The sequence below is a fragment of the Paroedura picta genome, chromosome 13 (genome assembly GCF_049243985.1).
Source record: "Paroedura picta isolate Pp20150507F chromosome 13, Ppicta_v3.0, whole genome shotgun sequence".
In the NCBI taxonomy this organism is placed as follows: domain Eukaryota; kingdom Metazoa; phylum Chordata; class Lepidosauria; order Squamata; family Gekkonidae; genus Paroedura; species Paroedura picta.
This window is the reverse complement of record NC_135381.1, coordinates 37643000-37665686: the sequence shown is the minus strand read 5'-3', so window position 1 is coordinate 37665686 and position 22687 is coordinate 37643000. Positions and strand designations below refer to the sequence as shown.

General features: G+C 40.7%; 1 protein-coding gene across 3 annotated transcripts in view; it reads right to left on the bottom strand.

Moving 5' to 3' along the window:
* Positions 1-681: 681 nt before the first annotated feature.
* Positions 682-22687, bottom strand: part of RPS6KA6 (ribosomal protein S6 kinase A6) — a 47563-nt gene continuing 25557 nt past the window's right edge. For 2 of the 3 annotated variants that reach the window (XM_077308920.1, XM_077308923.1), the window contains 16 exons: positions 21745-21851; positions 20445-20481; positions 18006-18155; positions 17331-17401; positions 14958-15046; positions 13304-13368; positions 12003-12105; positions 10005-10129; positions 8370-8495; positions 7464-7553; positions 5931-6089; positions 5404-5565; positions 4973-5049; positions 2790-2907; positions 1336-1476; positions 682-1244 (listed from right to left, as the gene is read on the bottom strand). In XM_077308920.1, the coding sequence (XP_077165035.1) occupies positions 1119-1244; positions 1336-1476; positions 2790-2907; positions 4973-5049; positions 5404-5565; positions 5931-6089; positions 7464-7553; positions 8370-8495; positions 10005-10129; positions 12003-12105; positions 13304-13368; positions 14958-15046; positions 17331-17401; positions 18006-18155; positions 20445-20481; positions 21745-21851 (1746 nt within the window). In that variant the 3' untranslated portion in view covers positions 682-1118. Of the gene's footprint in view, positions 1245-1335; positions 1477-2789; positions 2908-4972; positions 5050-5403; positions 5566-5930; positions 6090-7463; positions 7554-8369; positions 8496-10004; positions 10130-12002; positions 12106-13303; positions 13369-14957; positions 15047-17330; positions 17402-18005; positions 18156-20443; positions 20482-21744; positions 21852-22687 lie in introns of all 3 variants that reach the window. The other variant, XM_077308922.1, reaches the window with a different exon arrangement.

The window sequence follows — 22687 nt, the reverse complement described above, 5'->3', positions numbered from 1 at the left end:
TTAGGCAGACTGTACCAGTTGCATTTTCCTTGTTTAGCTTTTAAAATGCAAGAGAGAGAGACAAGGAGGGGAAAAAAAGGTCACATACAGAAAGCAATTTAAACTGATTCTTTTGATCAAGAGAGGGAATTGGGAGTCTGTAGTGTGATATGATTGAAGACTATAAAACCAAGCCAACCCCGGCCTTCAATGTCTTATGCTATACCTAATATACAGCTAGAAGCTTTTTTTCCTGAAAACCTCTCACAGGGTGGAGATGTCACCAATGTATATATCTAACATTATTTATTTATCATATGGCATGCCCCCATATCATGACCCTGGTATTTCTTATTTCCAAGGGCTAGCCAGGGCCCTGCTTCTGAGATCTGATGGGATCAGGCTTACCTGGGCTATTCAGGTCAGATATTGCCCTAACAACCCCTCCCCATCAGCAGCCTCACATCAGAACTTTCCTAGTGTGACCCCCCCTCTGTAATTCAGGGAGGGGCTTTCATATTATAACTGAAGTGTAGATCTTCAGAAACACATGGCCCGAACACGGTCTGATTTAGACATCCATATGAGCACTAACACATTTTGCACTGATGCATCTTGTTTCGATTACCCTTGCCCTGCTCTGCCAGTCGTTTCAATGAACGGCCTCCATCGCTAAGTGACGAATTTACAAAACTATAGAGCTCAAAGGTGGTTGCTGGTTTTTTATTACATTAGCGCCAGGTGGCGAAAATACTAAACACCTGTTTTTCCTCTTCCAAATTTACAACTCGAGCATTGTTAATGGTCCCCTAAACCATATCTTTAGGAATTGGGGAAAATATACAGTATTAAAAACTATTAATGCAGCGGATCTCTGAAAAGGACAGCATATAGAAATTCCTCGTGATCTTTGCGATGCACCCTGACGTTTTAACTTTGATGAACCACCAACACTTCCTTTAGAACACATTATGAATCTCCCTGGACCTGTGTCCTTTTTGCTTCCTTTCCACTTTAACAGAATTCAAGTAGTGTAGGAGAAACTTGTACATGCTTTATAATCACAGGCCAGGCAGACACTCAGCCACTTATTGGATTTTCTCCCCTTGTCCCACTTTGGCTAAGTGCTCCCAGTGGATCTATAAGTCTGTTGATGTTAGCTTTTTCATACTTCGCCGTTGAGCTAAGCTGGAAGCTGCGACAGGCTCTAACACAGGCTGAAATGTCTTGTGATTCAGTGCAGAATATGTGGCAGCCATGGCCCCCTGGAAAACAATGTTCAGAGATCATCAGATCTGCATCTGCAAAAATAATGTCCGATTTTCAAGGAGAATGGAAGACAGGTACCAGTTTTACCTTTACTAAATGTGGCGCATCTTGCCTGTTCAGCTGATAGTGTGGCAACTGATCCCTACATGTTATCCATGAATGCTTGAGAACTTGCTCTGCAGTATATCGCTGATGTGGGTCTACATGAAGCATATGAGATAGCAAATCCTATATTAAAGTAAGTTAAACAGAGACAACAGTTAAGATCAAACAGGACGATGTGATTGTGAAGACTGAAGTACAGCAACTTATATTTGACTCTGCTGGGCCTTAGTGAAATCCGACACATGTTTTAATGTTAGCAGCAGATGAGTAACAGTAAATGGTAGAACCAGTCTGCTGATTTAACCTCAGCCTTGCAAAGTTCAGCCACTTTCAGGGGGAGTCAGTGTTGTGCATTCAAAAGACTTTTAGAACTACTCTCAAAACAATGGCTGAAAGCTGGCACGGTAAATAATTAATGGGAGGTTTTGTATACAGTTAATAAGGTAAAAGGTAAAGGTATCCTCTGTGCAAGCACTGGGTCATGTCTGACCCTTGGGGTGACGCCCTCTAGCGTTTTCATGGCAGACTCAATACGGGGTGGTTTGCCAGTGCCTTCCCCAGTCATTACTGCTTTATCCCCCAGCAGCAAGCTGGGTACTCATTTTACCGACCTCGGAAGGATGGAAGGCTGAATCAACCTTGAGCCGGCTGCTGGGATCGAACTCCCAACCTCATAGTCAGTTCAATGACAGCTTCAGACAGCATTTCTGCCGCTTACCACTCTGTGCCACAAGAGGCTCTCATACAGTTAATATATATACTAAAATCAGAGTGCAGTAGCACCTTTAAGACCAACAAAGATTTATTCAAGGCGTGAGCTTTTGAAGAGTGCTTGCACTCGAAAGCTCACACCTTGAATAAATCTTGGTTGGTCTTAAAGGTGCTACTGCACTCTGATTTTATTGTGCTACTTTAGAGCAACATGGATACTCATTTGAATATATATACTTTTTGCTTTGCATTTCTTTTACCATATGATTTTTGTTTGAGCATATGCACACACTGAAAATCCTATTGTGTACTCTTGATTTCAGAGGAGAAAGTACAGTAATAATCTTACGCATCAGCTGCCACAAAATCACAAGATAAACAAAGGTCAAGACATATATGATCATCTTTGACATGTTCAAGCCATGAAAGTAGAAATGAAAGTACAAAATTTGTATAACTGAAGTCCTTACAACAGGAATTCTAAAACAACTGCTTTGGTCCATTCTGTCAAAACCCTTTACAGGAAAGATTTACAAAGTACAAAAGCTAAGCGTTAATTTTATTTTGAAAGCAACACTTATATTGCAAACGAGGAGCCCATGAAAATTTTTACATCGATTTGATGCACATTTAAATTGTTGGACTCTACCACATAAGTTGCTCTACTGCATTCACACATTTAACTTTCACATTCTTTTGAGGTAGAAAATGAAACATATTTACACCTTTGCTGCATCTGAAACTGTGTCCCAGTTGCCTCCACTTAAAGAAAATTTTCCACTTCCTATTCGTAGCAAAATTTCCTCTGGGGTATCATTGGGGCCATTGGCAAAAGGAGTATACCTAAATTGGAATATAAAAGAAAGAATTATGGCAAATAAATTATTGAATTCACTATTAATAGGATTAAGCTAAAGGATGGAGCCTGCAGGGAGAAGGCACCTCAAGTTGTCTCCTCCATACCCAGCATTCAAATGATGGCATCAGAGCTCCATTGTGAGTCTCTTCAGACACCGACAGGCTACAGCCAGGGCACCGTTTTAACTTCCTGTGACCATAATATCATGAAGCCAACCATATTTGGTCATGTAATGAGATCAGAGGGAGCAAATGAAACTATTTCAGGGTGAGGGCAATATGGAACCAGCTCCCTGTGAATTAGTTTCCTCAGTAATAGACCAAATGTCAGTAAAGCTTCTGTAAGCAAAAGAAATATTTTGTATTTAGAGCAGGGGTAGTCAAACTGCGGCCCTCCAGATGTCCATGGACTACAATTCCCATGAGCCCCTGCCGGCAGTTTGACTACCCCTGATTTAGAGTATCACATATCACTGACAAAGATACCGAAAACGAAAAATACCCGGGAGTTCGTTTTGATGATTTGGAAAGATTGAGAAATTGTTTTACAGTGGAATAAACTGTTATTTGCCAGCGCCAATAAAATCATTTATTTTGCTTGTATCACGGCCGACGGATCTTCACCTGTTGAGTAAAGCTTCTGTATGCATGTCTATGTTTGAATAGATGTGATAGCCCATTCTGCCAGGCAGCTTAAGCTCTTAATATCATCAAGGCTGCTGAAGCCGATTTTTCCTACCTTGTCCAATTTGAGCTGCAAGTTGCCAACTAACTGACCAATTTCCAATTTTAAAGCATGGTTGCTTTAAAACTATAAATAACTAATGCTGACAATCATCCATTACCATTTTTGCAATATGAGGCATAAATCAAAGGAAAGATTCATTTCTCCCCCCCCCCCCCGCCCCTCACATTTTATTTATTATATTTTTATAATGCCAACCCAGCAAGCTGGTCGGGGCAGAATATCTGTAACAGTGGGCTCGCTGTTAATAATAATGCGCTAAGGGCTAAGTGGGTGGAGAGTGGGCGTGGCTGGTCCGAGGCAGGGCCCAATTGAGATGCACTAAGGGAAGCGGCTGCGGGGTGGTGGGGGGGAGGATTCCGTTCCCTTCGGCCCCCATAGCTTCTCAGCTCTTCTGATATTTACCATTCATCATCTTCTATTCTGCTTTTCTATAGATAAGACAGATAAGCTTTGGGAGCTAATATAATTACAATATGCTTTACAGTCTTGGGGCGTTTTTAGACCTAACTGCATCTGCAGGTGCCGACTGTCACAAGTGAAAGCCTGATTCATAGCTTGAGGCAGCCGAGAAAGTGGGAGGAGAGATACAAGGGAGGAACGGAATGAATCATACCATGCAATGGACAGTGAGAGAATGACACCAAATAGGGACTGTGATCAATTTTACTTGATTGTAATAACTCTGGACTGTATACTCATGGGTATAAAAACAAATTATGAACCAACTTCCGTATCTCACTTTGGAAGCTGAGAAATTCTCAAAACAGTGCTGATTAAGTACTCCAGGCATTGGATGTTCCATGAACATTCTGAGACCTGACCCCTCCTATAGGCCGATAATGGAGAACAGCTTTAATTAGTGCCGTGGCGAGCCCAAGGTCACCCAGCCGGCTGCATGTGGGGGAGTGCAGAATCCAACCTGGCTTACCAGATTAAAAGTCTGCACTCCTAACCACTACACCAATTAATGGAGTACCTTGGTGCTATAGTGGCACCACTGAGATTCCTTGACTCCCTTGCTTCTGGACCGCTACCATTTCTGCCTGCCAGTTTTTAGTTGTTAAAAGGAGAAAGGAGTCTAAAAATGAGTATGGATTCACTGAACTAGTGCAATGATTCTTTGGATTTTGGCCAGTAATTAGGATGTTGGGACAGTATTTCTCCTTAAGTACAAGACTTACAATCTTAGTATGGCTGTCAAAGTTCATACAAAATACCAGCCATCATATTAATGCTATGAAAGTTAGGAATGTCCAGGTTCTGAATACAAATATTAACCATAACCCAATAACAAATGCTTACCCAGCCAGCATTGTGTAGAGGAGAACACCCAAACTCCATATATCACAAGCAGCATCATATCCCTGTCGCATGAGAACCTAATAGAGAGAAACACACCACTACATCAGTGCAAAGACTCCACTGAAAGCTGACTTAGCTCAGGAGATGTTTAAATATAGCAGCTACCTTTTCTGCAACTTCTGCTCTTACATGCAAATAAAAGTCATACGGAAATCCAGGTTTATACATTTGCTTAAAAATTCTGAATGCACTGAACTATTTTAATGCTGCATTTCATATTTCAGCTACCTTGCCTTATCAGAACAAGTCTCTACAAATATGGTAATTTAGAATGTCAGCTTTTCTTTAAGATAATATGAAGCAAATATATCACAACTGACTTTAAATGTCAAAAAAGATACATAGAAAAATAAACATGAAATTCCACACACCTCTGGAGCTACAAAGTTGGCAGTATAGCAAGGCGTTAAGAGAAGCCCGTTCTCCCCCCGAAGTTGTTTCGCAAAACCAAAATCACAAATTCTAATAGAGTCTGCATTATTTGAATCATCCATATACAAGATATTACTGGGCTTAAGGTCTCGATGCACAACCTTTTAAAAAGACCAAACAAAACACTGGTAAACACTTCCGACACAGAAGTATTGCAATTAGCATAATTGCCTGATATATATGACCAACACTGTAATCCTATATGAATTTAATCCAGTCTAAACCCACTGAAATTTTAGGCTGGAGTGTTCAGGACTGCATAGTAATTTCTGAATTTACCGCGGTCTAACCAACCAATATAGTATTTTGCTAATTGTCAGCTATTACAATAAATAGTACCCTGTTCTAGGTTTACAGTGATGCTGGCTAATAAAATGTTAATAATATACTTTTCAAGATGGTACATGGAAAAGAACTTGTTACAGTTATTATACAGCGTTCAAAGGTATGCTTATTCATAACTTACTCCTTGACAGTGAAGATAGTCAACTGTTTTGGTGATAGTGTACAATACAGCACTTGCTTCCCGCTCACAGAAATACTTTTGTCTGAGAATACGATCAAGCAGCTCACCTCCCTTCATCAATTCAGTGACAAGGTAGATATATTTACCATCATCATACACCTGCAGAAGATTAACAAAACTGAGTAACACAAATATTCCCAAGGTACTGAAGGCACAAGAAAAAAAAAAGTATCATTTAACCCATCAATATGCAGAACATATACCAACAAGGACCCTGGGACAACAACAGAATTCTCAGCTGCACATGTACATTTAGCAGCACATGTACATTGAACCTAACTCACTGTATGTAATGCTCAACCTAAGCTTGTCAAAGTAAGAAATGGAGCACTTTAGAATGTAGACAAGGCATTGAATTAGACCTTAGGTCAGTGGTTCTCAACCTGGGGGTCGCGGCAGGGCGAGCAGTTTGGCCGGGGGGGGGGGGTGTGTCACTGTTGCCGCTCCTCCTGAAGGCACCCACCAATTCATAGACTATTTATATACGATCATGAACAATGGATCTTCATGCCATTGGTCAGTTTCGGTTTAATTTCTGTGAAAAAACACTTGCATAATTTTAAGGTTGGGGGTGACCATAACATGAGGAACTGTATTAAAAGGTTGCGGCACTAGGAAGGTTGAGAACCACTGCCTTAGGTTGATCATCCACACTTCAGATTGCTTACTTTATTTCACAGGATACGATAAATGGGGAAACGGGGAATTTCTTCCTTATTACCACCAAATTCAAATGGACTCAAATGTGCAAGTTTCTAGATATGCATATCTCAATTAGGAGTAAGTATTGAGAGCATACCCATCTGATAATGGCGATGAGGCTATTTTTTATAACTGTGTTAATGGCATCTGATGACATCTAATACATGTGAGAGTGGGTGGTAGATACAGCCTCCCAAATAGGGAGGAATAGAGGACATACATACACACTCAAAGTCACAATTTCCTCACCCAGATGGAATACATGCTCTCTTGGAAACATTTCTCATAGAATAATTTAGAATAATTTCAGAGCAAAACTTCTTTAAATTCAAGTGCTTGACCACTAATCAAGCTATCCACTTATCCTGTCTTTATAGTTTCTATATTCTTATGCACACATGCCCATTTTAGGGCCCCTAATCGGTAACCTGGATAAATATGCATGTGGCCACCTGTAAGTATTTTTTAAACCCTATGTTAAGTTCAATGTGCCAGTACTACATGTGAGTCAAAGAAACTATAGTCAAGCCATTGCATCCAGTATCTAAGTATTTTGGTTCATGAATCTTATATACATTTGGAACCCACTTAACACTGCCATATAATAAATGCTCTATAATTGCTAAGACGTTTTGAGTATTTCAATGAAAAATACTGTCAACTGTTACAAAAAAGTTGCCTTTTATATATTCTGACAGAGAGACAGAGGACATTACTTGTAGCAATGCTTAATAATGGTTTCTGAAACACAATATAAACCAGAATACATACATCTTTTAAAGTAATAATATTGGGGTGCTGTCCATAGCGCATCAAAATCTCAATTTCTTCAGAGGGATCTCTTTTACTTTTGTCAATGATCTAGAAAAGTGAATGGCAAAAACAGTTACATACTATTAATCGTTTTATTTACTACAGATTTTGTTAAATGTTAAATCTTACTTCGTAACAAATGACAGTCCTCTGTAGAACTATCAGCAGGCAGGCACATAGAACCAAATCATAGTTTTTAATGACAAAGCCATGTAACTGCTTCAGAAAAACTGAACAGAATTTACATCCGCTGACGGTTGCTAATTTATAGCTAACTGCAACTATTACATGTCACAATGATCCAAGTAGGACATAGCAACGTACTGAGGATCTACAATTTAACTCCCACTCTGCTCACGCACATCCCCTCATGATTGAAAAGCCATAAAATAAAGAACAGCAGTGTCCTTTCATTTATTTCAATTTATAATCAGCTTTCCACTCAAAAACTCAGGTCAGGCCTAAAAATATGTTTGCCTTTGGTTTACAGAACACAAAGAATGAACACAATGGCACTTTAGAGACCTACTCTAACTCCAAAAAAACATACCAGTGGTTGTAACTCCCAAGGCTACTTTCTCAGATACATGAACAAGCATACCCACCAATTGCAATGTCTGCAGTTCATCAACTTAATAAGCAGTTGGGTCTTTTTTTTGGGGGGGAGGGGGGTTGAGCGAATCTGTGTTAAAAGTCTTCAATCTAAATTTTACAAATCTGCTACTTCTTGTAATGAAACCACATAACAGGTAATCAATTACTGTTAAGGAAATAACTTTAAGAACTTTTAAGGCGCTAAATGTTGGTAAATTCCCCATGGGTGGCAAGAAATATCAGATATATAAGAAGCAGCTCCATAAATACCTTCACAGCAAACTCCATATTTGAAGCTATATGGATACAGCGCTTGCACACAGAGTAGGACCCAACACCAATGTCCTCTTTGAGCTCATACGCATCTGTGAATAGGGCACTGTTTCCATGAAGTTGCTAAAAGCAAACATAAGTTGTCATGTAATATTAAATTAAGGGATGAAGACAAAAGAACTTTCTGGAGAGCTTGTAGAACCTCTATCCATCATCTTTAGGACCTCTTGGAGGACTGAAGAAGTACCAGGAGGCCAGAGGAGAGTAAAATTTATCCCAAACTTCAAAAAAGGGAGGAGAGATGAACGAGGAAACTATAGGCCACGGAGTCTAACTTCAGGTGCAGGGAAGATAACCGAGCAGGTTTTAAAGGGGGCAATCTGCAATCATCTGAAGGACAATTTGTTCATCTGGGGAAGTCGGAATGGATTTATCCCTAACAGATCCTCCCAGACCAAACTGGTTTCCTTCTTTGACAAAGTGATGGGCTCTGGAGACCCAGTTGTGGTCCCCGTGCTCACCAGTAACATCAGCCCACAATGCCATATGTCGTGGCCGCCACCATGGTTGATCCGACTCTGCAAACACTGGTTACTTTACCAGAGACAAGTAACAAATTCTTCTTGCCTTATTATATTGATTCACCACTTGTCTTCTGTAGGGTCTCCTGCTTCTCTCCTCCATTTTATCCTCAACACAAGCAACCCAATGCAGTGAGTTAAACCAAAAGAAAGTGACTGGCCCAAGGTGACCCAGTAAGCTGAATGTGGATTCAGACTTGGTTGTGTCCCAAATATTATTCCAACATTCTACCCATTATGCTATTGCCAGCTGTCTCCTACACTGCCATAACAAACAGGCAATATCCAACCCAACCATCAGAGATCAAAACAAGCTCCAGGAAAATTTTGGTTATCCAACTAACTACAATAGAGAGAGATCAAAATGGAGAGCTGTATTGGTCTGTCTGTGGTAGTAGAAAAGAATGAGAGTCCAGTAGTACCATAAGGACTAACAAAATTTGTGGCTGGGCATGAGCTTTAATAAGTCACTGCCCGCTTCAGTTTGTTTAGGACATTTACATTTAAAGGTCACAATCAGTGTATTCACGTAGCACAGTACATTGCAACATCAAAATGTAGAACAATATCACAGCATTTTGAGACAGCTAACAATTTGACTGTCTGAATGTGTACAGCATCTCCATCACACAGTTCTTCAACTTTTATAAATGGTAAAGAGACATGCACATGTTCCAAATCCTCAGCAGGGTAGATGTATGAATTGAAACTTAGAACGTAAAGACCCTAGTCCAACAAGTCTGTATTTCCAGTTTCTTTGCTTCCCATAGGGGGCAGGAGTGGGCAAACTGTGGCCCTCCAGATGTCCATGGACTACAGTTCCCATAAGCCCCTGCCAGCAAATGCAGTATGTATACTCCACTCCCATCCAAGCCAGTTTGCTCACCCCTGCCATAGGGTATCGGTATTTGCCAAGAAAGACAGATGCACATTATATAAAAGTTTACTTAACAAGCAGTTATGGTAAATCAAATATCAAATATCACTACATAAGTTGACTTTTCTGTTTCTGCAAATAGTTAGAACCAAAATGGGTGGGGGATATCTTTACCTGTACTATTGGCAATATGTTGTTGAGTGGGGAGTTTTTGTGGTCTTCTATCGCAGTAGTTGCAACAAAGCTAAAGCCTTTGAAGAGCTGATGTGCATTAGCACTAGGTGGAACTCCTGGAGAATCTGGTGGTTAAATTTACATTTATTAGGCAGAAGACTATATCTTCAATATAAGACACTAGACAGATATATAAAATTTATCTTTTTGAAAAATGGAGAATCTAAATGTCATCCAGTTACATTCACAAATTTACCAAAACTATATGTGTATAACACTATGACAAAAATGTGATCACAATGCCTAAATTCGAAGGTTTGTTTTCCAAAAAAGTTAACAGGAACAAAATTTCATAGGGATAAAGATTCAACAGAAGGAAAACCAAAAGCATCTTTCAAAGAGGAGGTAAATACACATGATAAACATAGGTGGAAAGGTTATTATAATTACTGTTTAGCAGATTTGACATGTTCATAACAGATTTTGGCGCATTAAACAACATGCTGTAAATTTAGGGGAAGTGAAGAATTCTAGATCAGCTGGATAGAGGCGGGTCGGCAGTGCTAGTTCTTCTGGACCTGTTGGCCGCTTTTGACACCGTGGACCACGAATTGTTGGTCCACCGCCTCGCCGAAACGGGGATACGGGGAACAGCTTTACTCTGGATACGCTCCTTTCTCCAAGACCGGACCCAGAGGGTAGCAGTGGGGGATGAGCTCTCGCGCTCCTACAGACTTCCATGTGGAGTCCCACAGGGCGCGGTCCTCTCCCCCACATTATTCAACGTCTTTATGCGCCCTCTGGCCCAGCTGGTGCGGAGTTTTGGACTGGGTTGCCACCAGTACGCTGATGACACCCAGCTCTATCTCCTCATGGACGGCCGCTCGGACTCTCCCCTGGAACCATTTGCCAGATGTTTGGAAGCGGTGACAGAATGGTTCGAGCAGAGTCGCCTGAAACTCAACCCCTCCAAGACGGAGGTCCTGTGGCTGGGACATAGGGGGCGGGATCAGGAAGCGCGCTTGCCCACCCTGGGAGGGGCGCATCTTACCATTGCGTCCCAGGCCAGGAATTTGGGCGTGATCATTGATGCCTCCCTAACTTTGGAGGCACAGATCAAAAGAGTAGCAGGCCAGGCATTCTTCCAACTTCGCCAGGCCCGACTACTAGCGCCCTACCTGTCCCCCGAACACCTGGCCACGGTGATCCATGCAACGGTCACCTCCAGAATAGATTTCTGTAACTCGCTCTACGCGGGCCTTCCCTTGTCCTTGATCCGGAAACTTCAGCTAGTGCTGAATGCAGCTGCTAGGGTCCTAACTGGTACACCTTGGAGGGCCCATATCCAGCCAGTGCTGAGGCAGCTGCACTGGTTGCCAATTGCTGCCCGGATCCGGTTCAAGGTTTTGGTTTTAACCTTCAAGGCTTTCCGCGAGTTGGGACCCACATACCTGAGGGACCGCTTATCGCCCTATGCCCCCCGTAGAGCTTTACGTTCTGCAGGAGAAAATCTATTGGCCGTCCCCGGCCCTAGAGAAGCACGCCTGGCCTCGACCAGGGCCAGGGCCTTCTCGGTCCTGGCCCCTGCCTGGTGGAATGAGCTCCCGGGAGAGCTGCGGGCCCTGCGGGACCTTCCATCGCTCTGCAGGGCCTGCAAGACGGAGCTCTTCCGCCAGGTTTACAGTTGAGACCAGGCTTAACATCTATGCCCCCCGGGACCTGAGGATTGGGATTAGAGACGGGTACCACCAGTATCCCCTCTCCACTTGCTAGGGGGGAATGGATAGTTGATCAGCCGCTCTTGCCAGGTAGTTATTAACTATTGATATGTTAATTGGTTTTTTAATGTATTTTATGGGGTTTTATATTGTTGTAACCCACCACGAGCAGCAAGGGAATGGCAGGTAATAAATTCAACAACAACAACAACAACAACAACAACAATAATAATAATAATAAATCATGCTCATCTAGAATTTTTTGTTTTTTTTGCTTTACCTTTTGGCGTTTTGGCTGTGAATTCTGGATCAAAACAAAATGTGTCTTCGGGTTTTCCAGAAGCAGGCTTAAATGGGGGCTGAATCTCTCTCCTGTATAATTTCTGAAATTGATATAATACCCATAAAGTATTTTTTCCTCACACAACTACAGACTATTGAGACTATAAGAGTTTCCAAGACCTGTTCTCATCACAAACAAATATCTTTAATCACAGCCTAAACTTCAGTTTGTATTAGTAACTTTGATCAATCATTTCCCCACTTGAAATTTAAAAAAATATATTTTTCTTTCAAATCATTGTAAAGATATGCAGCATCATCAGTGTATCTAATTCTCAACATGAATAAACAAGACGGTTATCCACAAAACTGAAAAATGTCACAGGTTTGCTGAAAATTTTATTTTGTTTCTTTTCGTTTATTTTTAAATCACAGCCATTTCAAATCACAGCCATATCAGAGATGATATTAGGAATGGCTTCCCTGAAAACTAAAGTTTGAATCCATTGGCATCTTCAAGACTAACAAAGTTTATTCAAGGTATAAGTCATATGCATGCAAGCTTCTTCAGATACAACTTTCTTCAACTTTGGTGGTCGTAAGGGTGTCACTGGACTCAAACTTTGTTCTGCTGCTTCAGACCAACACAGCTAAGCACACGACTCTTTCCTGAAGACTGTTAAACTGTTCTTGACCGGGGGGGATAGCGCATATTCGGGGTGGAATGGCGGCGACTAAAATCACCGATAACGCACAGTGCCGGCGGCAACCAGCCGCAGCTTTGGTGCATGCCACCGAAAAAGCCGTGTTAGCGAAACGCGCAAGAAAACGCAGCTTCCGGGTGACCGGGGCGCAACCAGAAGTGGTGCCGGGGTCACCGCGTGCATAATCAGTTACTCTGGGTTTTGTCGCCGTTGCGCCCCGGCCCGTGCATAAGCGGTTTGCTTCACTTCTTCCCCCGCCGCGTTTTCCATGTGACCTGAAATCGCTGTTTCGGCGGCCGTGCATAATGGGCCCTTAAGGTGCTATTGTATATCATCTCTTTAACTAACATGGATCAGATTAAAAAAACACTGCAGGTGTTTACTGTAAACTATTAAAGTCTACTTTATGTTAAACTTTAATAAATCCCCTTTAATATTTTTTCTTCTTTAATTCAAATGACAGGTTATGCTTGCTTATAAGTATTCAGTATACTTATATGCACTAGTATATATCCACTAACTAGTATATCCACTAACTTCTAAGAACAGAAGATCATTAGAACAACACTGCAATGGACATCCTTAATGCACTCACATTCCAGTCAATGGTAGAAAAAAAGGGATGCCTCTTAATTTCTTCAACCCCATCAGGACCAGCTCCTATAATTACCAAGAATACAAAATATGTAACGACTACAAATAAGATATGTACATAAATAAATATTCAAATAAGATCAGAATCAGGGACACTTTCTCTAACTTCAGCACAAAATTCAATCATATGGGGAATAAAGCACCTAAGCAGAGAGGAAAATATATGGTCAGTATTTGTACAACCAACAGATCTGTTCTATATCCTCAGACTCACTCTCTCAACTCTACCTATAGCATTTAAAATAGCAATGGGTTGGATCCAATAAACAGGGAGCAGAAATAAAACAACCGCTAATGCCATCCTTTGCATAGTTGCATAATAGTTAACACACTGTTATGGAAATTTACACAGTCACTTTTAAGTTTCCACTTGCTCAAGAGCTTCGGGTAGTGGTTAGGAGCACCAGCTTCCAATCTGGCAAGCCGGGTTTGATTCCTTGCTCCCCCACATGCAGCCAGTTGGGTGACCTTGGGCTCACCACAGCACTGATAAAGCTGTTCTGACTAAGCAGTGATATCAGGGCTCTCTCAGCCTCACCCACTTCAGAGGGCATCTGTGGTGGGGAGAGGAAAGGGATGGCAACTGTAAGCCGCTTTGAGCTGCCTTGAGACTCCTGATCAAGCTGTTCTGACCAAACAGTAATATCAGGACTCTCTCAGCCTCACCTACTTCACAGGGTATCTGTGGTGGGGAGAAGAAAGGGATGGCAACTGTAAGCCGCTTTGAGACTCCTTTGGGTAAAGTAGCGTATGAAAACCAACTCTTCTTCTAGAAGCCTGGCAATCAGTGAAAGGAGGGAGAAACTGGTTTTGGATCTATCCAGCAATTTTCCAATATATCCAATCCAAGATTTCTCTGGACATTTTTTTGTCCAGAGAACAAAACAAAACAAACAAACAAACAAACAAAACAAACAAACAAACAAAAACAGGATGTATTTGGGATACATTTCTGGGGTATATATATTTTGGCTCAGACTGGAATGCACAATCCTAAGCACAACTACAGCAGGTAATGGATCACGGCATTCGACAAGACCACCGACAGATCAGCATACCGGTTTAGAACCCAGAAGGTGAATAAGGCACAGTGCTACAGTTGCACGGCGGGGTAGGTTGTAAACACAAATTATCATTTTAAAGTCTTTGCTTTCCTCTTGGATACTGACTCTTCTGTGACAGCGAAGGTATTTAGGACAACACTGAATTACTTAATGGACACTGTAAGATCACATTAAATTGATTAAGGTCCTTTATACCCACAGTCAAGATAATCCAATGGAAGCAGTATCAGACAGCTTAGGCAGCTTTGGGAAAGTTCTGTCTCCCTCACTTTCTTAATTATCCAATTGGATTAACAGTGACCTAGCCCCACACGAGACTGCTGTGAAACTAAATAAGGCGATACAAATAAGGCCTGGGCCACAACTCTTAATGCAGCAGAATGTAAAATCATTTGTAAGAGTCATGAAGGTGCCCGGCTCAAGAGCATCTTTAGCCCTCTTTGCCTTTACGGTTTTGCTTGGTAAAAATATGTTCTTTGAAGATTACAAAAGATAAAGCTTTAGTTGCTGTAAAGTCTAAGTGATGCTTACCTAATCTATTGGATGGATTTCTTTTAAACAGCATTCTCAGGAGACTTTGAGCTTCAGGACTTAGAAACTGCGGCATTCCAAGTTTTGCTCTAGGGGGGGGGGAAATAGCACTCTGTCAAATGCACTCAGCAATCATATCAGCTGAGATTAATTCAGAGCATGCAATTTGCAAATTATGCAATACACTTTTAAATCCCGGATAAAAGGCTGATGGTGGAGGAGAGTTGCAGCACCAAGACTCTCTTTCCTTTCGGACACTCCCCAGCCCAAGGATCCCAAGAACTGAATGTGTGGGCCGAGTGTGGGAAGCAGTGAACTTGGTCCATCTGTCTGGTGCAGGGGTAGTCAAACTGCGGCCCTCCAGATGTCCATGGACTACAATTCCCAGAAGCCCCTGCCAGCGAATGCTGGCAGGGACTTCTGGGAATTGTAGTCCATGGACATCTGGAGGGCCGCAGTTTGACTACCCCTGGTCTGGTGGATTGATCGATTAACACGCCAGCAGATGCCCAGCAGAAATTCCTGGAGCCGGTAGCTGGATGGGCCTTGCAGTTCACCAGATTATTAATTCTGGGGTGTTTCAAAGTTTATGTAGAGAAAACGGGTCTCTCACAGAATTCAGACCAAGAGTCTGCCACAGCAACACTGGGACTCTCCCAGTTTGTTACTGGCCTAACACATCAAGCAGGCCACACCTGGATTTTATCTTTGGGAGAGGGTTCATATCCACCTGGTGCCATGGTCAGACCATTTTGCCCTTAAGGCTCAGATCGATACCCTACTCCGTCGTTGTATAGGCGGAGAGCAGATTTATGCTTGCCCAAGGAGACTTATGGATCCAATTGGCTTCTGGTATGCTCTGCGGGATCTGATGCCTCTTGGCAACTCAACTGATGTGAAGACTGGCATAGCTGTCTTTCTGAAGCCATTGATGAGAAAGCTCCCCGATGCCCTCTCCACTCCCATCCCAAGCCAGCTCCATGGTAAACATCAGAGCTGCATAAACAGAAACAGGAGCTGAGTTGACTAGATTTAGCGTGATGGAAAACTTGTGACGAGGCATCAAGAACATTTTATAAGTCACTTATGAATGCTTATGAGAGCCACAAAATGGGAATATTTGGCAGCCTCTATTGTCTCTGTTAGCTCATATCTGGCTCAATTATTTAAAGCAATTCAATCTCTGACATCCCTGACAAATGTATCATCCAAAAATGCTCAATTAACCATTAGCTGTGAGGCTTTGGCAAGTTTTCTAAAGAAAGTCTTGTTGCTCTGCCAGGATTTATCTACCATGTTTAATAATTAGGGAACCGGTGGCCTCTTGGCCGTTTCATGGTCCCATTTTGGACTGCTTCAGTTTGCTCTCCTTGGTCAATGTAGTGGTCTGACAGTGGTCTGACCTACCACTCACTCCCTGGACCTGTGACTCTCATGGCTAGTAAAAACTCGTAGTGAAAAGATTTGTGCCCCCCCTCCAGGAGATTATTGACTTGTTCCTGGTTTCAGGCCACTTCTATAAAAAATTGGGGCTGGACCCATTTGACCATGCCAGCTACTTCTCAGTTTTGTATCAACCATCTCTGGGTCAGGTGATTGAGTGTGCAGTTGCGGGACAGATACAGGGTTTACTGGAGACAACATTGACTTGACCCATTCCAGTCCAGCTTCTGAGTGGAGATGGCTCTGGTCACCCTAATGGACGATCTCTGGTTTTGTTGTTTTTGTTGCCTTCAGCTGCCCTTAGCTGACCAGGGTAGGTACAAATAAGAAAATTATTATATATTATATATTATTATTATGATAAATGGGACAAGAATGTATGCAGGTCAATCCGAATAATTCCAGAGGGGGAAATTTCCATATTACAACATATATAGCATGACATTTTCCTGTTTAATCCATTCCATTTAATCCAACTCACTAAAAATATTGCATTCCACAATACTTTCATTAGCTGGCTCAAATCAAATTACATTTATTTGTGGACATAGACCAAAGATAAGACATTTTAACAAAATGTCATGTACAACAGAATAACATCAACAGTTATGGATAAAATATTATCAGAATAAAAAAAGGATATGATATATAGAAATAGAAATAAAATCAGTAATTTGATCTTTAAAAAATCACAAATCCTTATAATTTGTTATTTGGACTCTTATGAGCTATGTATACTAAAGCACATTTGCTGGCTGTTTTTTGACAGGGCTACTTGCCCATTCTCTGTAAAAAATAAGAGCCCATTTCTCATAGATGCATATCCCCTCCTTTCTCAGAACCAAGCCCTGAAGTCTCTTACCATACTTGAAGAGATAACCCCTCCCAAATCCAATACATCAGTTTGAAAGAAACCTAGTATGCACTTACTTGAGTATCATATTCATAGTTTCATTTCGATCTTTGCCTTGAAATGGCAGTGTACCAGTAAGCATTTCAAACTGGGGGGGGAAAGCCAAATAGTTAAGAAGTATGAAGACTGAGCACTTAAAACTTAAATAAAATCTGAAAGCTGTCTGGGAGTTTGTATTATTCATTAAAACCATAAATATTCTTCATTAAACCACTTTACTATACTAGAGGTTTCTGAGCTGGATCCCATATACCGTTTCCACTGTTTGTTTTGCTTTCCTCTGGCAAAAGGCGATTGCCTGATGAAAAAGACTCCAGAGTCACGGGAAAGACACTTGTATTGAAAGTGTATACGCCAGAGGAATAAATCTTCAAAATACAATTTCACACGGTTTTCTGTGTCTAATACTGTTCTAAAGATTGCAGCATTTTTTAGCTTAAGAAATGAGGGTATTTTGTAAAGTCCAGTACAGGAAATCCCACTCCATTAAAAACTGAAAAAGTATATTCAGAATACAACCACAACAACATAACAAACTACTGTCAAATCTTGCAAATGAAAATTAAAATTAAAATTTCCTAAGCAGCAGCAAAAAGCACATCTAAACATTATGTGACGCAGCAGGGAAGGGCAAATTATTATAAATATAAAGTTGTTGTTGTTATTAAGTTAGGAATTGAAATATCAAGTACCATAAGAACTCCAAATGACCACCAATCAGCACTCTGGTTATGGCCTCTCCTGTTGACAACTTCAGGTGCCATGTACTCTACAGTACCACAGAAAGAATAGGCCTTCTTTTCTTGATCGACAGATTCTTTACTAAGGCCAAAGTCTAAAACAGTAGTATAAAGACATATACAAAGTAAAGAAACTTGATAGAACAGTAACTACAGAACAAGACTATCTTACTATCCCATGAATGTAGGAGAGGGGAGATGTGGACCCATTACAAGTAAAAAAGGCACTCCTAAATTTAAAAAACAAAATTTATGAAGAACTCCCAATCAAAGCTTACTGAAATATATGTGAACAAAGCAAGGCAACACAAATGTTGATTTAGCATTCTAGTTCTTGTACAACACAGGCTTCATGTATCATGTGTCTGGGCAACTTAACAACAGATATTGTTTACGGAGCAGTACAGAAATAAAAATAAATTAAAAATTTAGACCCCCTAGAATCAGAATCATAGAGCTGAAAGAGATCTCCATGGTCATCAAGTCAAACCCTGAGAAGTCCAGAAACTCACAACTACCTGCCTACCCACAGAGACCCCATTTTCATGCCCAAGTGACCCCTCCACCAAAAATCTCCAGAATCCAGCCTAGCCTGGAGGAAATTCACCTACCATACCACTACGGCGATCAGCAATTCCCTGGGCATGCAAGGAAGGGCCACAAGAGACAAAACACATCCCTTCCCCACTCACAATTTGCCTAGGTTCATAAAATCAGCATTTCTGTCAGATGGCTATCTAGCCTCTGCTTAAAAACTTCCAAAGAAGGAGAACTCACTACCTACCAAGGAACACTGTTCCACTGAGGAACCACTCTGTCAGAAAATTTAATTACCTTTCATCAGTGTCCAGAAACAGACACTGCAGGGGCAAAACATAGTAAACTATGTGATACTATCTGGAGTGATGATTAATTCAAATCTTCCTGGTTCAGTAAGGAAGCCAAATCTGTCTTTTAAAACAATATTTGAAAACTTGCTAAATGTTTGGGAGGGATTCACAGGGTTATATGAACACATAAAGTTGCCTTATACAGAATCAGGCCATTGGGTGATTGGTGATTGGAGACTCACAGTGGCTCACCTATAGCCTAGCCATTTAACTAGAGATGTCAGGAAATGAACCTGGGACCTTCTGCATGCCAAGCGGAGGCTCTATCACTGAGCCACAACCCCTCCCCAAATCAAAGCAGTCTCTTCTCTAGCTTGCCCACTGCTGCTCAATCTCTTTGCCAGCAAGTTTGCACATACATTTTCTCTCCTCCCATCTGCATTCCTTCCACTTCCTTCATTAATGTCTCTGTTAAATACAGTCTGTGCATGTATAAAAGCAAATAAATGCAAATGTATGTGAGGGCGGGGGGATACTTTACTTTTTACTTCATTGATATCCCACCTTTAATATCAATGGGGAACCAAAGCAGCTTACATTGTTCTCCCAATCTCCGTTTTTTCATCACAACAACTGGGTAGCTGACTGACTGACCAGCATGCCAAGGTCATCCATGGCAGAGTTGTGGCATTGGATCTCCCAGATTCTAACCCAATAATTTAACCATTACACCACACTTTTTATATTTTTTTATTTTGCAAAGTTTTATGGCTGCTGTGTTTTCACTACTTGATTTCTGCCACTTAATTACAAAGTTGTTTATTGCTAATAGAAAAACAAAGTACCTAGAAGACCAGGGTTATTAACCGCTTAAACAATGCATGCCAATTAGAAAGAACTGAATCACTTGCCAATGGTTTTAGCTTGATGGCAAGTTTATTGCCTATCCTAGTCCGCAAAGTTCTATTGAATAAAAATACCACTGCCAGATTCCATCGTAATTTCAGCTAGCTGCTGACAGCTTCTGAAGGGAACTAACATTAGGGTAAAGGAGTTGAGGTGATATAAATGAATCCTCTTTCACATTTTGGGACTCTTCAACCAAAAAAACAATATACATACTGTTAGAAAAAGCTACATTTTCCGTTACATTTACATTTTGCTCCAAGAAAACCATCTGTCAAGTGCAATGGCAGAATGGCTGTATACAAGGTATTTAAAATATCTGTTTCCTAATAAATATCTGATTGTTGCAGAAGAGGGCTTATCATTGTACCCTGTTTTAGAGTAAGTGTAGGCTGTGAATGGTATTTACCAAAATGATACATAAGGTGTTGCAAACTGACGGAAGGGAACTTTAGACTTCCCAGAAGGAGGCCACATTTCTGGCAAGTGAGCAAAATATCTTGGCCAGACTCCAATTCTCAGTAATATAAAAATCTATTTGGGAAAACTCCATACATGAAACCAGAAAATGCTATTAAAAGTAAATATATTATAAGCAAATATACTATGTATACCCATTAATACTAAGAAACCATGCTAATAATTTCCACTTACCTGTTAACTTGATATGTCCTGCTTCATCAAGCAAAATGCTGAAAATTAAAATTCACATTCACCAATGCATGTAATAAATATATCAGCAATATTTTGTTAGACTATTTTAATAAATTAATTTCCTATCAAGATGACTGAATGAACTTATTGGGTAAAGAAATGGTTTACTGTAAGGTTTTTATATTATAAAAGTTGATAGTGAAACACCATATTTACATCCTGCACTTCTAATTTACAGTTCACAAGGCAGCTTACAAAGTTTGTACAGTAAGAAATGAGACCACAGGACTAAAATTAGCACAATGCTCCAATAAGATGAACTAAAAGCCACAGTTTCAGACTCAGAACTACTACAGTCCATAATTAAATCCTAATGGGCAGATTATAAACCCAAATAGCAAAAAGAAAAGGAACACTAAACATTAAGAACTAGGATATCTGCAGAATTAAAAAAGGGGGAGGGGGAGAATTATAAACCACACAACTTAAATAAAGCTAGTCCTCAGGACATAACAATGTGATCTTATGCAGTTACTTCAGTCTAGGATAGGGTTGCCAATATCCAGACAGCACCTGGAGATTTCCTGCTGTTACAATTAATGTCCAGATGGCCAAGATCAGTTTCCTGGAGAAAATGAATGCTTTGGAGGCTAGACTCTAAGCAGGGGTGGCCAAGCTATGGCTTTCCAAGCTCCCCCCCCCTCTACGACCAACATTAATCGGTTGCCCACAGGGTCCAGCAAGAGTTGAGCTGAGGCTCTTACAATTTCTATTTTATGTATCATTGTTATTATCATGTTAAATTATTATTGTTATAATATTACTGCTGTTATTGTTACCTATTACCATGAGTTAATTGTATCCTCCCTGTTTTCTGCAAACCACCCTGAGCCCTCGGGGAGGGCGGTATATAAATATAATAAATATTTTATTTAATCCATGGACTACAATTCCCATGAGCCCCTGCCAGCATCATGCTGGAGGGGACTAATGGGAATTGTAGTCTATGAATATATGGAAAGCCACACTTGGACCACCCCTGGCGGCATCATTTCCTGCTGAGATTCCTTCCCTGCCCAAAACTCCCTCCCCAGGGTCCACCTCCAAAATCTTCAGTTATTCCTCAATCCAGAGCTAGCAACCCTAGTTATTAATACTTTTGAAATAAATTGGCAAAGACCGGGAAAACTTTGCATAGTATAAAGCTAAGCTTCCGCAGAATGGTATATTGGCAGCAAGAAAAAATGAAAGCCAACTTAAATGTAAGTACTATAGTAGTGGATAAAATACATTTACTTTACTTTTCTGGCTTCAGGTCCCTGTATACAATCCCCAAACTGTGCAGATGATCCAAAGCAAGAGCCAGTTCTGCGAGGTAGAATTTCACATCTTCCTCTGTAAACATAACCTAATAAGAACTATATAGATTTACATTCTGATCTTGTTAAATTTATGCACATCTCTACGATGTTTACAAACTTCTTGAAATTTTAAAAAGCAGACAGTCTGTGATTTAGACTAACTATCAGGGGTAGTCAAACTGCGGCCCTCCAGATGTCCAGAGAACGCTGGCAGGGGCTCATGGGAATTGTAGTCCATGGACATCTGGAGGGCCGCAGTTTGACTAGCCCTGAACAAGATAGATACAATCCTCACTTCCTAGCATGATAGATCAGACTATAGACAATATACTCAGAAAGCTTCCAACTAAATAGATCTCTCTCAAAAACACACAGTTCTCCATCCTTAACATAAGAGAAGTGGAATGGTGATAAACTTTTTGAGAGATCATGCTGTCTCGCTAAATGACCACTCTTCCTTTAAGAAAGTGTGATTTAATGCAGCATGCATACTCTCCCCCATAGTCCTATCACTGCTCAAGTGAAACAGGCTTACAGACTGGAGCACAGGTCAGTAAAAGTACATCTGCATGATCTTCAATGCAAATAGGTAATTTGAAGAGCAATTAAACAAGATTTCAGATGACTATAAAATTTTATTTCATAATCAACTGTTGTACTACATCTATCTTTAAAATAGGAATCAAATTTGGGGGTGGGGGAATAAAACTTTGTTATAGTTCACATAAGAATAAGTTTTATAAAGCAGAATGCCATAAGAAAATGGGATTATCCCTCAGTGTTAGGAATAATGGAATTTTATATACACATTTCTAATGACCAAACAGTTCTACCGAAAATTGCTAAGCATATTTCTCAATAATGTATTACTTCTTAAACATAA